The sequence below is a fragment of the Paramisgurnus dabryanus genome, chromosome 23 (genome assembly GCF_030506205.2).
Source record: "Paramisgurnus dabryanus chromosome 23, PD_genome_1.1, whole genome shotgun sequence".
In the NCBI taxonomy this organism is placed as follows: domain Eukaryota; kingdom Metazoa; phylum Chordata; class Actinopteri; order Cypriniformes; family Cobitidae; genus Paramisgurnus; species Paramisgurnus dabryanus.
In genome coordinates this window covers 13775686-13792767 of record NC_133359.1, presented here as the reverse complement: position 1 = coordinate 13792767, position 17082 = coordinate 13775686, and the positions used below count along the sequence as shown (strand labels likewise).

Below are 17082 nucleotides of genomic sequence, written 5' to 3'. Positions count from 1 at the left end.
CTTTATGCTATTTGATCTTTCACTGGCCCAGCTGTCGGTATATACAGCCCTTCATGGAGACTACTGTGGTATCCAATGGTGATTTGGATTTTTACAACCGACAATGGCAAGTCAAGTGTGTGTTTGTGTGTTGGTTTGGCTTTTTAAGGTTGGAGCAGGCTTGTCCTTGTGATGTCATTGCCACACACACAAAAGTAAACATGACTGCAGATATTAAATATGGATGGGGATTCCCAAAGTGGGTGGTACCTCCAAATGTGGGATATTTGGGGGTACCGCTCCCATATGGAGAAATAGCCCAATTTGGGCATTCTTGTACCAAAACACACTTGTAGCCAATCAGCAGTAAAGGGTGTGTCTACTAACCGACATCGTTGCCTGGGTTGCGTATGTCTATCAAAAGAAGGTCCAGATTCTATTGGGGTAGGGGCGTGTTTGTTTAGGTGATTTCAAATGTCAACATTGGCTTTCAGAGATCATGCACCCCACCTTTAAAGGGGGGATGTTTTTCAATAGTGGCCCAACAGTACATATATATGGGGTCCCCATGGGGCTCTGTGATAAAACATGGGGAATTATTACAACATACTTAAGCGGGCAAACATTGCATACATTTTTTTTTTTTATCAAAATCGAGTTTATTATGTTTTCATGATTGTGGTTTTTAGGGCAATTACACGAATGCTGTCCACCAGCCTGGAAGAGCTTCAAAGTGGGAACTTACAGATGGTATGGACGCTACAGTAAACATTTTTTACCTTTGTAAACATGCTCAACTAACTCATCAGATTAACCAAATTCAGTGCTCAATATTTTGTCTCCATTTCTACCCACTGCATTTACAGCATTACGCATGTATTTCAACCGCTTATATGCTTTAACTAACTGAGTATATGTGTGTTTTTGTGCTACTGGTTTTTCTTAAGCATGTGGTGGGGCGACCAGTACAGGCTGTTTTAGAGGTACTACTAACTAGCATTAACCACCATTAACTTGCAGAAGTCACGCACAATACATAACACAAGCTTCATCTGTGCATATCTATACCCTTGAGTTAATACAAGAATATTAATAGTAGCAATATCAAAATGTTAACCGTTAAATCATTGATTTTCTCTGCAGAACCGTTATCATCCCGTAAACAACAAATACCAGACCCTCCCAGGAAAGTTTAGCCGTCCGGAGCAGAACGGCGTGAGACTGCAGGCGTCTTCTCCGCTGCAGCTGTCTCCCGATGAAAGCGAAGACAGTGAATTTAACTTAAGTAGGCAATCATCTCACAGTACCCACAATGCTTTGCTTCAGTCAACACCAACTCACTTTTATTCTCTGTGTGACCTTATTAATATTACGTAACTTGAATTTTCATGTTTTTTTTGGCATGTTTGCTCATACTCATACTACTTTTGTACTACCACAATGGCTTTGCTCTGGTCGGTCTTTTTCAGCCTATTTTAATACTAAGGTGTCTTTGCATGGGCAATCCTATATCTTGACTTTTCTTGCTAATCTCTCTCCCGCGGCCGTGCGGCTGTCGTTTCCCTCTCTCGCTCCGTGTGAAGATCGCTGCAGAAGCGCCAGCGCTCCAGCTTTAGGTATTGTCCTCCAATCTCCGGTTAGCATACGACCGCTGAACCTTCTTGCTGTGTCATATTGGATTTAACCTAAGCTCTGCTATCCTGTTTCTTTAATGGCAGAAAGCAGAGAAGAATATTATTACTCTCTCTCTTTTCTTAAAGATTAGAGTTAGTTTATGTGAGCTTTGCTGCTTTACTTTGAGTTTAAACTAGTGCCATGTGATGCTACTTTAAAGGAGCTGTATGTAAGTTTTTGACTGTACTAAATCAAGAAAAATACTATTATACAGTAACCACCAGACTTGTTGTTTTAGAAGTTTTAATGTCCATCCATGTTTATTTTTCAATCTATTTTATTAAGATACAAACAGAAAACACAGGAAATATGTAAAAAAAATAAAAATATTACCCAGGAATGAATGTCTTCTTTAGTCATCGTCGTTGTTTAGTGTGACCTCTTTTGGCACTAAACACATCTTGAGCGTTTTTGAGCAGAATGAAGTAAAAAGACTAATTTCTTTCAAATTAGAAATAAGGATTTAATTTCATTTAGGTTTAAGAGATCCTGCAGTTTCCTGCTATTGCTCAAGTGGAAGGGGAGTTTATCCTAAAAACTTGACACATCAGTTTACATTTTTATACAGTTTTTAATACTACATACACATTCCCTGTATTTTCTGGATGTATTTTATTAAAGAGACTGAGAAACAATTATATATGATATAATTCTGTTGTCTGCCTTCTCCTTTAATGTGTCCGTAAGGAGAAATTCAGTCAATTTTTTATTGTAATTTGTTACAAATCCAAAATATTGACTTGAGTGTTATTATTTTTGTGCTTTACAACTCCAGATTTAGTGAAATCAAGTAATTGCAGTAAAATAAGTGAATATTTTAGCTTTTGCGCAGCATTGTGACATTAGTCTGTGCTTTTCTATCCCTTTTCTTTCTTGCATGGCGCTCCAGGATCACGGGGAAAGCATGATCAATTTGTTGTTGGTGGGTACACAGAGAATAATGTGTACTGTCTGTATTCAGCCCGATAGGGAATCACATGAACACATAACAGTCTAAATAAGTTGTTACATGTTTCTGTTTACAGGAAAGTCATCAGAGAAGGCAGACGACTCTGCGCTTTCAGATTTTTCACCAATATCGTCTGGGGTGGATTCAGGCCAGCAGTCCCCCGTTTCACCAGAGAACAAGAAGAACCAGAAAGGATTCAGAAAACTGTGGGGAAAGTATGTTGTTGCAAGTAATATAACCTTTTGTTGGGTAAAGACCATTTGAAATGTCTGTAAGGATTTTATATGGTCATATAAAGTTAGAGAAACGTTTTTTTCACACCTGATGGAAAAGATATTTATTATACTATACTATACTATACATTATGTATAATGATTTATTTAGAAAGCAGTAAATCACAAATGATGACTTTGGTTGGGGCGTTTCACGGGCAGGGTCACAAACTGTATGTGGTTATCTCTGTTTCCTAGGATCAGGAGAACCCAGTCAGGTGGTCTCCCTGCAGATGGATCTGATTCCGATTTTAAGAGAGGGGGCTTTAGGGCCACAGCTGGCCCTCGACTCACCTGCCTGGGCATCAGTGGTTCTCCAAGGTATCTCAGCACCTGGAGATTATACTCTCTGTCACTGTAGTTTCTCATTTTATGTTTATCATTGTGATGTTTGTGCCCTGCAGTGAGATAAATGCTCCATTCTCAAAGTGGTCATGTGATCAGGTCTGTGCTTGGCTGGAGGATTTTGGGCTGGGTCACTACGTACATATGGCCAGACAGTGGGTCACTTGCGGACAGACGCTGCTTTCCGCGTCCTCGCAGGATATCGAGAAGGTGAGAAATGCATTGCAAATGCTATGGCTATTGCAATGATACCTTATAAGTATGTGTATTGTCTTCTGGTGAATTAAAATTTACCTATGTATTTAAAAAGGTCTAGCTGCTGTTTTACGTATATCATAAATTGCATGGATTTGTTTTTTTTTGTTTTTTGATTGTGTTACTCCACACACCAAAGTCCAGGTTTTACATTATTAATATTCTCGTGCAACATCTGGCCATAACACAACATCATTTGGCTACGCCTTTCACTTCAGGTCACTCAGATCTGCTAGGCAATTTCTTTGTATCGTGCGGTTCTACCTGCCAGATGAGCTTTACCTCTGTTTCACATCAGTGATCGTGTCTGACTTGCTTATTTGCTCTGCCATCAAATATAAAAAATGTAAAAATAAACCGTGTCCTGCCTGCTCCTGACGTTTGGATTGATTTTCACATTAGGAGCTGGGAATCAAACATCCGCTACACAAGAAGAAACTTCAGCTGGCTTTGCGCTCCTTTAACACAAAGATCACAGAGAAATCTTCCGAATTGGACCACGTCTGGGTCACACGTAAATATCAGCTGTTTATTTCTCCATCTGGACATTTTTTTAAATATGCTCATTTTTCCAGCGCAGTGATATTACGCAGTGCCTGAAAATAGTCCCCTGCTATTAAAGTTACCAAGGGGATTATTTTCAAGCACTGCGTAATATCATTGCTCCTGCTGCAATCATGTTACAGCAGCAAAGTCCTTAATTATTACGGCAGAATAATAGAATAGTTCCTAGACATATCTACCTAGAAAATCACAACTTTTAATTTTCTGTCGGTCTTAGTACACGATGTAACTACAGAAGTTTTAAATAGAAACACTGGGTCTCATGGACTAATTGCATACGTTTTTCGTATTATTATGCACACTAGAAATTCTCACAAAAACTTTCAGGAAAAGCTGGAAAAGAAATCCATGATCATATTTATGATAACGTAAAGTTCCGTTTTGCTTTGCATTTTTTATTTGGGAGGTTTTGTTGTTGCTGGAGGAAGCCACTGCTGTCCACCGACCGGAGTAACGTTAAAGAAGTATTGGATGCTTTAACAAATATGACATTTAATTAATATGACAGAGACACGCAGGAGATCAAGTGATTGACGTTTGGACTTCAAATAGAGATTTAAAAAGTGAGGAAGGAAAGCGTGAAGATTTGTCATTACGCATCTTTTTTATATGTTAAGTAGGCTATAATAATATATAATATACCGAGCCCCTAAGGTGACATTGGAGTAAAAAAATCTAAAGTTTAGTTTCATGTGCTCACGTGAAACTTTCATATGCTCACGTGAAACTTTCACGTGCTCACGCGAAACCTTCATGTGCAGAATTTTTTTTAAAGTTTAGTTTCGCGTGCTTATGTGAAACTATTGCGTGCTCACGTGAAACTAAACGTTATATAATTTTTGCTCTATGTCCCCTTAGGGGCTCCGTAATAATATAATGTATATAGTAATAATAATAGTATAGATTATGTTTAATAATATATAATACACGAAATAATTTTATATATCATAAACATTTACACAATTATATCCTAGTATTTGATTATAGTGTACGTGATTATTGCATAGGAGTGGTTTTAGTTGTTTGAATTTTTTTGCTTGAATTTTTGCTTTTATACGACATTTTGATACGAAAGTTTTTGTTGAATCACGATTTGTTCGGGAAAACATCTGCACGCACATCTTGCGCACAAATTTGTGCGTACGCATGCTTAGTGAATGAGACCCATTTTTTTTTTTTTGAGCACAATGCTAAATGGTCTAATCAGATTTAAGGGATTATGCTAAGCTATGCTAAAGGTGTCCCTATAAAGAGTTAGCAGATCAATAGTGATAATAATGTAATGAGGCTGTATTATGTGAAGAAACTGTGTATTTCTGCACAGGTTGGCTTGATGATATCGGTTTACCACAGTACAAGGACCAGTTTCATGATTCACGTGTGGACGGTCGAATGCTGCAGTACTTAACAGTGGTAAATATCCATGTTTTATTCTTTGAAGTACTTCGCTCTTTTACTTCCTGTGTTCTCCATTTTGGACCAGCGAAATCGCATGGTAGATAGGTCTATTTATTGTGATACAAATGAAAACCCAGCTAAAATCATATTTTTTCTACATAAAATTATCCTATATAATGTAAAGAACATTGTGTGAAAATATAATCTTTAAGTATGGCCATGTCAAAGATTGAAATCAAACTTTGATGCTCCTAAATAATCTCATCATTAGATTGAGAAATGTATATATTTTTTTAGAAATTTTATAACACAATTCAACCCCGATCTTAATACTGGTGCTCTGGATTTGTTTTCAGAATGATCTGCTTTTCCTTAAAGTCACAAACCAACTGCATCATCTCAGCATTAAGTGTGCCATCCACGTCCTACATGTAAACAAGTTTAACCCCAACTGCCTGAAGAGAAGACCTGGAGATGAGGTGTGTGTGCGTGTGTGTGTTTGAGAGAAATACAAAGACGTGCAATAATCGAAAGATCTACTTTAGTAACAAACAAGGCTCGCTATAAATGCTCATTTATGTTTTTGTGACAGAACATGACATCACCATCTGAGGCAGTTCAGTGGTCCAATCACCGCGTGATGGAGTGGCTGAGATCGGTTGATCTAGCTGAATACGCCCCTAATCTGAGAGGCAGTGGAGTGCATGGAGGGCTGATCGTGAGTAACTTAAATCAACTTGATATGGTTAAAGTCTTTAATAAAATCCAGTTGTAGCATAGTGCAAGAGAAAATCTGTGACCCTGTCCAGGTTAAAGTCTCATTATGGAGATTTCACTCTTTCAATCTTTGACATGACAGTATTAAAAATGTCAAGGTTATATTCTCACACAATGTTCTTTACATTATGTAGGATGACTGATGTTAATGTTTCTTTTCTAGATTTTGGAACCTCGTTTTAACTCCGATACCCTCGCCCTGCTGCTGAATATCCCCCCTCAGAAGACTCTTTTAAGGAGGCATCTGGCCACCAAGTTTAACACACTGGTGGGTTCTCAGGCCCAGCAGGAGAAACGAGAGTTCATGGAATCATCGAGTTACACGCCGCTGAACACCACAGCAAAAGTTCGGGTGAGAAAAAAGTTATCATAATTTGTCCTCATAAAATATAGATATCCGCCTTTTTTGTTTTTGCATATGCAACCCATACTGACAAATTAAGTTGGAATGAGCAATAAAAAAAAAGAGTTATAACTTTCAATACGATGTATGATTTGGTGGAATCTGACAACAAAAAATGACAGAGCTACACCTCTTTGAAATTGATGGAGTCAGTTTTGAGAAAAATCGAGTTAAGGATTTTTAACTCTTTCGCCGCCAGTGTTTTTAATGATTTTCACAAGTTTAATGCCTTCCAGAAAATGTTCTTCTTTAAATATATAAACATACAATATATCAAATGAAGGAACAGACCCTCTGCTTTCAAACAAAATAAAAAGGTCTCATCCTACCTTCATTAGTTCTCTTGTAATCATCTCTTAAATATGGGTTATTTTATTCAAAAACACAAAATTTTGAGCAAAAAGCCGAGATAATTCCATTTTTGTGAATGACTTTTGATAGAGATCACATTCAAAGCGATCCTCAAAACATAGATAGTGTTCTGTCTTTTTCACGTGAGGCGTTACTTCTGGGTTACATAAGTTGCGGAAGAGCACCAGGTGGATAAGAGCGCCTGGTGGATAATAGCGGTATTGCGGAAAGCCGGAAATACTCATCATTGGCAGGGAAGCATTTTCTCATAATTGACGAGTTAACTCATCAATGGCGTTAAAAGAGTTAAAGGTTCAAAAATAAAATCACAGCATCCATGCCTTTAACTCCCTGGTAAAACTAATAGATTTGGCACACACAAAGTCAATAACAATATCTGTAGAAAAATATATGTTCAACTTTTTTCTTTCTTTTATCGTTTGACATTGAGACAGCTTTAAGATCTACTGTAATGTAAGGATCTAATATAATGTTACATATCAGATATGTTAACCAAATATTTTTTTAAGACATAACGTATATCTGTGTAAATTTTTGTCAAAACAGATATTTTTAAAACTGTATTTATGTGTATATATCAGGATCACTCACTCGTGCGTACGATGGAAAGGTGTCGGTCAGCGCAAGGAAGATCCTTTTCGAGTCTTCTTGCTTTTAAGAACTTTTATAACATCAAACAGGTCCCAAATTTTATCTCTCTTAATAACTCTTTTAACATCAAGAAAGTTCTGCACTTTTTGTAACTACAGAAATGTAAGTTTTACATAAGAAAAATATCGAAACTCTTTGGTTATTTTTTTGCGTGATGCTAATGGTCTAATCAGATTCAATGGATTATGCTAAGCTATGCTAAAAGTGGTAACGCCAGACCCAGAGATCAGCTGAATGGATTCCAAAACGTCAAAAATCAAATAGAAAGTCAAGTTTTACATAGGAAAAATATCGAAACTCTTTGGTTATTTTTTTGCGTGATGCTAATGGTCTAATCAGATTCAATGGATTATGCTAAGCTATGCTAAAAGTGGTAACGCCAGACCCAGAGATCAGCTGAATGAATTCCAAAACGGTAAAAATCAAATAGAAAGTCAAGTTTTACATAGGAAAAATATATCGAAACTCTTTGGTTATTTTTTTAGCGCAATGCTAATGGTCTAAACAGATTCAATGGATTATGCTAAGCTATGCTAATAGGGGAACAGCCAGACCCAGAGATCGGCTGAATGGATTCCAAAACGTCAAAAATCAAATAGAAAGTCAAGTTTTACATAGGAAAAATATTGAAACTCTGGTTATTTTTTTGCGTGATGCTAATGGTCTAATCAGATTCAATGGATTATGCTAAGCTATGCTAAAAGTGGTAACGCCAGACCCAGAGATCAGCTGAATGAATTCCAAAACGGTAAAAATCAAATAGAAAGTCAAGTTTTACATAGGAAAAATATATCGAAACTCTTTGGTTATTTTTTTAGCGCAATGCTAATGGTCTAAACAGATTCAATGGATTATGCTAAGCTATGCTAATAGGGGAACAGCCAGACCCAGAGATCGGCTGAATGGATTCCAAAACGTCAAAAATCAAATAGAAAGTCAAGTTTTACATAGGAAAAATATTGAAACTCTTTGGTTATTTTTTTGCGTGATGCTAATGGTCTAATCAGATTCAATGGATTATGCTAAGCTATGCTAAAAGTGGTAACGCCAGACCCAGAGATCAGCTGAATGAATTCCAAAACGGTAAAAATCAAATAGAAAGTCAAGTTTTACATAGGAAAAATATATCGAAACTCTTTGGTTATTTTTTTAGCGCAATGTTAATGGTCTAATCAGATTCAATGGATTATGCTAAGCTATGCTAAAAGTGGTACCACCAGACCCAGAGATCAGCTGAATGGATTCCAAAACGTCAAAATTCTAATAAAAAGTCAAGTTTTACATAGGAAAAATATCGAAACTCTTTGGTTATTTTTAGCGTGATGCTAATGGTCTAATCAGATTCAATGGATTATGCTAAGCTATGCTAAAAGTGGTACTGCCAGACCCGGAGATCAGCTGAAGAGATTCCAAAACTGTAAAAATCTTATGTTTAACTCTAGGGGAGCTGGAAAATGAGCATATTTAAAAAAAAGTGGGGTGTCCCTTTAATAACATTGACACTTTAAATATCCGGTAAACTTGTGTTTAACTATGTGTTTTATTTTGTGTATGGTACTGTATACATTACAGTAAGTCTGAGCCTCGACACATGCATTTCAGTGCACAGCTTCACTAGTGTAATGACAAATAAACGCCTCTTGCTTGATATTCACATTTGCAGAATGAAGCTGGAGGTCTTTAAGCACACAGATACACTCATACAAGCAGACACATGACCATTCTATTTAATCTTTGCTGACGCTGTATGTGCATTTTTGACACATAGATTTTGCTTAGGCCATATCAACAAAATATGCTGAAAGAACTGCCGCAATGCACTTACTAAGCACAGCAAAGCTTCAGAGGAAACGTTTGTTTTTTTAAGCTTTTTATCCATCCGTTTTTTCCTGATAAGAGAAATTGTGTCTGAATATGCTTTTTTGTCTGGGGTACTTTAAAATATATTTACATCAGTTCTAGGTATGTGCATCTTTTGAGTTAGCTTTTATGAACATATTGGCATCATGGCAACATTACATCTTATTTTCATTCTTCCTCAGCCACGTAAAATGGGTTTCTCCACTTTCGGGCACCGCAAGAAACGTGGCGACGACTGCACAGACTACATCTGTCCCCTGGACGCATCCCAAGCGCAGGCCCTGCTTAACGGGGTCAGTCGACCCTACAGCGGCTTCAGGGGCCTGAGCCCCATTTTCGACAGGGACCCAGAGAGGCGGGAGCAGGTGGGAACCCAACAGAACTGACGCTATAGCTTGCCGCCAATAACCCTTCACCCATACCCCACAAATCCACGCCAACCTCCAAACGACATTTTCTAACACCCCAGCATCACTCATTGATGGACGTAAGGCAAAAATATGGACGCTACAGATGGATCCGAGGGTTTAGTTCTGTATTGTGACCTCATCTCACTGTGGCTGTAGGGTTTTGAAAGGTGCCACTTTATCTGTGATGGACAGTGAAAAATCTTTGAATACATTATTTTTTTTATTTTTGTTGTGAATTGTTAAAAAATGTATTATGAATAATCTGAGCTTTATCACACAAGTATTCCATTTTATAACTGTGCTGTTTTAAAATACAGTATGTACAATGATATTGTGCAATATTTGCATATTTTAGGGATTTATTTAACGGTATATTTATGTTGGTGAATTTTAAATGCACATAAAAATACTTACAAATCTGACTTGATTTCGCTTATTTTCATACAATAAAACGCACAAGGATATTTTTATAGATTGAAATGTTTCCTCTTCTGTTAAAGAAGGGCCCCTTGTCTGTTCACTGTAATTATATATCACAAAATTATTGTGACATCATCAATAAACCTCATAAACCGCTGATATTTTGCTCTGTTTGTAGCACATATATTACAAAATCCCTTTCACACACAACAATACTTTGCATGTCGAGTTACAGTAGTGCAGTTACGGTATTTTGGCATCATTTGCATTAATAATTGTGTTCGCTGTCATCTTGCCAAGTCAAGCACATACAGTATATTGTTTACAAATTTTGTAGACCGACATCGACATGCATGATTTACAACCATTAATCACTAACCAACTTTCATTCATGCAACGCCCATTTTCACAATGTGGAGAAGTGCATGCTGGGAAAGGACCATGCAGTTTAGGGGAGGGGCCAGGTCCAGGTAGATTAAAAAAGAAATTTCTTTACTCAAAGAGTCATTAATTGCTTCTGCTTAATAATTTATTTTTTTACAATAAATGTGAAACACTTAATTGAGTGCCTATTCTTTAAATATTAACAAAAGTTGAATATACAATAAATTATTTTGGTTAAATTATATTCATATAAAATTAATACCTTCACATTTCAGATGCTGCATGATAAAGGGGAAACAGAGATTAAGACTTTGTCAAAAAGCATTAGCAACCTCACAGTAAGTAAATATAGACATTATTTATTACCCTAAAATACATATTAACACTTACTGCTTTTATAATACAAAATGATAACTTAATGTCCGCTAATAATGCTGTTATTGTGCAAAAATTAACCTCACAGTAACTATATAAACTCTTAGAAAAAGGTAAAAATGGTCCCTATAGCTGTCACAGGGGCAGTTCTCTTTCAGCCCCACTGGACCAAAGAGTGCATATTAGTACCCCAGAGGTACAAATTGGTAACAAATGCATACATATCTGTACCTAAATGGCACATATGAGGACCTTTTTAAACGGTACTGCCCCAGTGACAGCTTGGGACCATTTTTTGAAAGTTTTTCTGATTGTCTTAAACATCAATTTTCATCAAATGTTAGAGATCTTATCAAAAAGCTTTTCGAAAAAAAATGCACAGTTATAGAAAAGACAAAATATCCAGACTAAGTTTAGGTTTAACTTATGCAGACTAAGTTGAGCTTTGCACAGAGCTTCTTGCTAATACACGCACCCTCACCTCTCACTTACAGTACTTACTCCCCCAGAGGAGCTACTTGGAGGAATGAGACGAACCCGGACCGCCGTATAGTGTCATCAGATCGCACTGTATTAACTCCCGCAGAGAACATTCTGGAGTCGCAAATCAGCCTAACCCTTGTCACACGCAGCCTTGAGCTGTCAGAAGCTTTAGGACTGAAGTGTGTAATAGCACAGTATTAATAACACTTACTACACATGGGTGTGGTGTGCTATAACAGAGCAATGGCACATTCTCACATCCTCCACCCAGCTCAAGACACAACCCTGTTATTTTTTATTTTATTTATTATAACTAATCATGTGTGCTGTGTTTACATGACAACAGTGTAGTGCAAACGTTTTTATCCTTTTGAGTTTATGAAAAATTTGAGTTACACGCGGCAACGCTGTCTAAAAGATCCGTGTTTACACAGATCATGAAGATGACTTAATACGCTGTATTACATGTGCCTGGCAGTAGATGGCAATGTTACCTTGTAAAGAAACACTACAAGTCTGCGCAAATGTGCATTCTTCTACCGAGCAATATATATACAAACAATCGGATGATTAGGTAGGTTTAATACTATAAGTTACTCTGGGCTAAAAAGCACAAATGTTTTGGACGTGCATGACGTTACCATCATCATAGATTCGCATTAACATAGTTGTCATGAGACGACAATGCGTCAGTATCAGAAACTTGCACTGATGAATTAAAACTGTCTTCAAAAGTTTGCACTTTCAGGAACACCGTTGTTGTGTTACCAATCAGCTAAGCGACTTAAAAGTTTGTAACCTTTATTTTTAAGTTTTTATGATCAGATCTATATGTAAGATCTACTATTTTGTGTAATATGCAAAAGCATATTCTCACCGCAAGTCGTTTTATAGTCATAAAAAATTTGATTTATTTGTGTCCATGGCACAAAATTCTGCTTTTTTTGTGCCTTGAGCATGAATGTCTATTTCGTGTCATTCAGCACAATTTTATAAAAATAGATTTATGGCACGACTTTCTTTTTCGTGTTATTTTATGTATTGTTTTCTCATATTTTTTCCTATTTTTTTTAACATTGTCGCTTAGGGTTGGGGTTAGAATCACTTTCTCTTACATTTTTAGAAATCCTTACCCGAACCCCAATTCTCACCCCAACTCCAGGCAGGAATAGTTTTAAAAGCAGAAGAAAAAACATGAAGAAACCAATGCATAAAAGTACATCTTTACCCAAACCCCAAATTTAAACTCAACCGGAGGCGACAATGATTTAAAAAAAAGAAAAAACAAAACATAAAATTAAATGAAAAAGAAAGTCGTGCCACGGACACGAAAAATGCTGAATTTCGTGCCATTGACACAAATAAATTAATCAAATTTTTTGTGACTAAAACACGAATTTTCGTGAGATTATGTTGCGCAAATGATGTAAAGACAAACATTAATATCTGACTTATTCCTACCTCTGCGTAGTCATTTTTATTGTTCTAGCTAATATAACTTGAGGTTATTTACAGCCTCTCTGTTTACGCAAAACTTTTGATGTTAACTCTGGATTTTTTGCTTAATCTTTCAAATCTATACAATGTGTTTAAAAGCACTTTTGACGTGCAGAACTGTTGTTTGTTTGCGTTTGCTAAATACCTCCTTAAAATCCAACCCAATTAGTAAAATGGGCTTGTTTGGGTTGGGGGCTTTTTGCTATGAAAGATTAGATGAAACAAATATCTCTTACATGTCCAATGTGTACCATGACCTAAAAGGGCAAACATAGTTTTTGGGAGGAGTCTTATGCTAAGCTTTAAATGAGCACAAATATCTTAATAGGACTTCAAAGAGGAGAAAAAAGATCTGCTTGTGGGTTCATTCTCACCCAATACTAAGGAAAGAATAATACTGGTGAGTTATTTTTATGTGTTGACAAATAGTCGTTATTACATTTATTGAAAGCAAAAAAAAAGTATTATTTTTATTTAAGTAAAGTAGGCACAGTTTGAGATGACTTCGTTCAATATTTGCAGTGCATACGAGAAACAACGCTTTAAATCACACTGGCTAGAATGGACCAAACAGATCTCCAGCATGAAGCCAAAACCAGCATTTTCAGGTCCTTATGGGGTAAACCCAACAAAACCGCCTCCCTAGATCTAATCCACCTCTTCGGTGACTGTATCCGAGCAGCTTCATCCAGGACTAAAGACTATTTGCTCTTCAGGGACCCAGAAAGCAAATTCCACCCAAATCCTTCAACACTTTGCGAGATCTTTCTGATGACTTACATCCAACGCAGCAGCCAGTTAAATCTCACCAACATCTTCAATTGTACTGCCATGACCCCAGAACAGAGGGTCTTACTTGGTGCCCAATGGGTTTGGGCCGTGTTAGACTATCCAACCAAGAACCCCCGAATTCAGATCGCAGTCCAGGTTTTTCATCTTCTTCCAGAGAGAATGGAGGAGAACTTCGAGGAACTGTCCTTAGATACCTACAGCGAGATCATGCGAATGGCTGGGATGGAGGTGGTGAATGGTACTCAAGCCGAGAGAATGGTGGATTTCTGTTCTTCCATTGGCAGAGATTGTTACGCTTTATTCCTCTTCTTTGGACGTGAAAACGACGAGGGTAACATTTATGGGTTGTTAAGCAACAACCTGCAAGCAGCTGTTGGGAAGTGTGTACGACTCGATCGTTCTTTTATCGATCACTTCTTTAAGGGGGCAAAATGCTTTGTCACTCCAAGTGGGATGTTGCGAGCGCTGGTTGGTAAGGAAGGTGATGACCCTCTCACCATGCTTGTTAAATTTACCTAACAGCTACATTTACAGCAGTTGGTCTTGAATTTATTACCATTTGTTGGTTTATGGGCTGCTCACCGTAACAGATACAATGCATTTAGCATTGAGTAAACATGCTGCTTTGTGTGATGTTTTTCTTGCAACTTGCAAATGTTTGTCAGCAATACCTAACTGTTACTTTATAGATTTAAATTGTGGTTATAATATGCAGAAATAAATATTTTTGCTGGGAAAAAGTCATTACAGAGGTGTTTGTCTTTTGTATCTGTGTTTATCTCTGTTACTATATTTCAGTAGCTTGGGGCGATTCACATTTTGCGTCTTTTCCGCACTCAAAGTCGTTATTTCAAATGTAGACGGCGAGCGGTATGCGCGCTTAAAGGTACATTCACATTATAAGCGACTTTGTCGCTGTGCGTCGCTTGTCTCTTTCAAAAGGGGCGTTTCTAAATCTGGTTGTCATTAACAAATGAGTAACATCAACTCCAGTAACTGAGAGAGACGGATGACGTGAATTCCCCTGCTTCATTATTATTGGTAGTCGCTCCCGAATGTCGCTCATAATTGGCATAAAGTTAAAGTGCGTGTTGCAGGTTAACCACCACTGTCGATTAATGGGTACATAAATCACTCAAGATATGTGTATAATTTTTAAAATGTCTCAAAAATGGTCTTAAAGACCACTTTTTTTACGTTTTTGGTATTAACGGTTATTTTAACGCAATTCTGCGATGACGTCACGTTGGGGAGAAGTGGAGAAAGACTCAGCCAGAGCCATAGAGATAGATGAGACATTTATTGCTGTTTAATACTTACGTATATAATTTGGAAATCATATATACATCGTAGGAAATATATAATGTGTTATACTGCAAAGTTACCATGCTAATTATTATTTATGATATATGTGGAGATAAATAAAACTTCGCAAATCTGCTGATTTGATCCATTCATGTCCTGACCACCAGGCTAGAGATTTTTAAACATCCTTAATCCACACTTACTAGTCTATCAAATAATATCTCAAATATATTGTTTTGTGAAATAAAAGGATGCTTTGTTATATTGTTTATGTGATTATAACGAATCACACGATCATTTTATACGCAGCAGTCAGCAGCTGCAGCACACTCGGATCCGACCGCATACATACTGTAATAAACAGGCATTCGGCGGCTTTTTACATCACGACAGACTATGCCATTTGAGGAGGAACCGCTCATTGATCACCGTATTTTTATAAATCCTGTACATGTTTGGACCTGCCGAACAGGTTGAGCACTTTCATATACTTTGTTGAGCAGAGAGGCTGCACTTTGACCAGCGGGCTGCGGGAACCGGCGCACATCACGCCGCCAGACGGTGTTGTTAACTCGAAACGTATAACTATTATCAGATCGACCCACCGGGAAAGTCCCGACTCTCTCGATTGCCATTTCGCTACTGGCTGTAAGTAAGTGAGTGCGTTTGGGTCGCTGGTCCCCGCGAACAGATGTGACGTGCTTCACTCACCTTCCAGGATTAGAGACATGCTGCCAAAACCGTTTGTGCTGAAGATCGCATAAAAGTTACACCCACTTCAGGCAGGATCATGGACCCCCTCAAGCCAGCATGCACGAGTATGTTAATTGTTTGTTTACTTTCTACACGAAGAAATGCTAACGTTATGCTATCTGGCTGTCTGCCTCTCTCTATACTAGCCTATCCATCTGTCTGTCTATCTATCTGTCTATCTATCTATCTGTCTGTCTGTCTGTCTGTCTGTCTGTCTATCTATCTATGTAAATAATCTGCGCTATCAGAACTGTACTTTACTCGTCTTTCTATAGTCATTCTCAATGCTCTCAAGGCTGCTTTGGTAAATTCTCTCCCCAGCGTGACGTCATACAGTGCGTTGTGGGGGAAAGGAGAATCATTGCAAACCGCTGTACTTTTTCATACTTTTTCGGGTTTTGTGATACTCAACAACATAAAATACAATGGATAACAGTTTAAATGTTTATTATTAACAAGCAAATTGCACAAATTCGTTGAAAAATTTTACCTGCAAAACGCCCTTTAAACATTTCTCAACTTTGTCGCACGACTGGACACGCCCATCCAGCCGTCAACGGTCACTGTAGGTGTGTTCGACATCGGCTGTGGCTGGATGGGCGTGCAGGCGGGAAGGAGCTGAAAACGGAGACGTGAAGTCGGACACGCTGTGGTTCCCGTAGTTTGCGGCATTTACGTCAAGCATGATTGATCACGTGCCGTTTGCTTGCTTAATCGCATTAAACATGATTTGTAAGATGTAAACTAGTGGAACACACCTCTTGTCTCATGTCGCCAGATGCCGCCGAGCTTCCATTGAAATAAATGAGATTGCATCGCTCTGCTATTGCTACAGCCAGAGACCAGCAGTAGCATAGCGACGCGATCTCATTAATTTTTAACTTGCCGACTTCCGCCAACACGAGCGAAAGTGACCGTTGACGACCGTGTAGGTGTGTCCAGCGACGCCAGAAAGTTAAGAAAATTTTAACTTTATGCAAATGATGAGCAAAATTCGGTAGCGACTAATGGGAACAAAGCAGGGGAGTTTACAAGCAGATTTAGAAATGCCTCATCGAAAGAGACGGGCGACACACCGCGATATCGTCGATGGCTGTCTGAATGGGCCGTTATAATGTAAATGTACCTTACCTTAAATGAAAGCGACGCAATCCTGGCGCGCAC

At 37.9% G+C, this 17082-nt stretch overlaps 2 protein-coding genes across 15 annotated transcripts in view; both read left to right on the top strand.

The window, feature by feature from the left end:
* Positions 1 to 10490, top strand: part of ppfibp2b (PPFIA binding protein 2b) — a 59493-nt gene extending 49003 nt beyond the window's left edge. For 9 of the 14 annotated variants that reach the window (XM_073813351.1, XM_073813349.1, XM_073813345.1 and 6 more), the window contains 14 exons: positions 32 to 106; positions 669 to 729; positions 927 to 962; positions 1123 to 1264; positions 2543 to 2575; positions 2679 to 2817; positions 3073 to 3195; positions 3279 to 3429; positions 3877 to 3988; positions 5363 to 5451; positions 5793 to 5915; positions 6029 to 6154; positions 6377 to 6565; positions 9682 to 10490. In XM_073813351.1, the coding sequence (XP_073669452.1) occupies positions 32 to 106; positions 669 to 729; positions 927 to 962; positions 1123 to 1264; positions 2543 to 2575; positions 2679 to 2817; positions 3073 to 3195; positions 3279 to 3429; positions 3877 to 3988; positions 5363 to 5451; positions 5793 to 5915; positions 6029 to 6154; positions 6377 to 6565; positions 9682 to 9885 (1603 nt within the window). In that variant the 3' untranslated portion in view covers positions 9886 to 10490. The remainder of the gene's footprint in view (positions 1 to 31; positions 107 to 668; positions 730 to 926; positions 963 to 1122; positions 1265 to 2542; positions 2576 to 2678; positions 2818 to 3072; positions 3196 to 3278; positions 3430 to 3876; positions 3989 to 5362; positions 5452 to 5792; positions 5916 to 6028; positions 6155 to 6376; positions 6566 to 9681) is intronic. The other 5 variants (XM_073813346.1, XM_065273639.2, XM_073813343.1 and 2 more) reach the window with 5 other exon arrangements.
* Positions 10491 to 10985: 495 nt separating this feature from the next.
* Positions 10986 to 14933, top strand: rep15 (RAB15 effector protein). Its single transcript, XM_073813353.1, has 3 exons — positions 10986 to 11051; positions 13397 to 13468; positions 13591 to 14933. Exon 3 carries the CDS (start codon positions 13630 to 13632, stop codon positions 14377 to 14379), a length of 750 nt encoding a protein of 249 aa, XP_073669454.1. The 5' UTR covers positions 10986 to 11051; positions 13397 to 13468; positions 13591 to 13629; the 3' UTR covers positions 14380 to 14933.
* The last annotated feature ends 2149 nt before the right edge of the window (positions 14934 to 17082 follow it).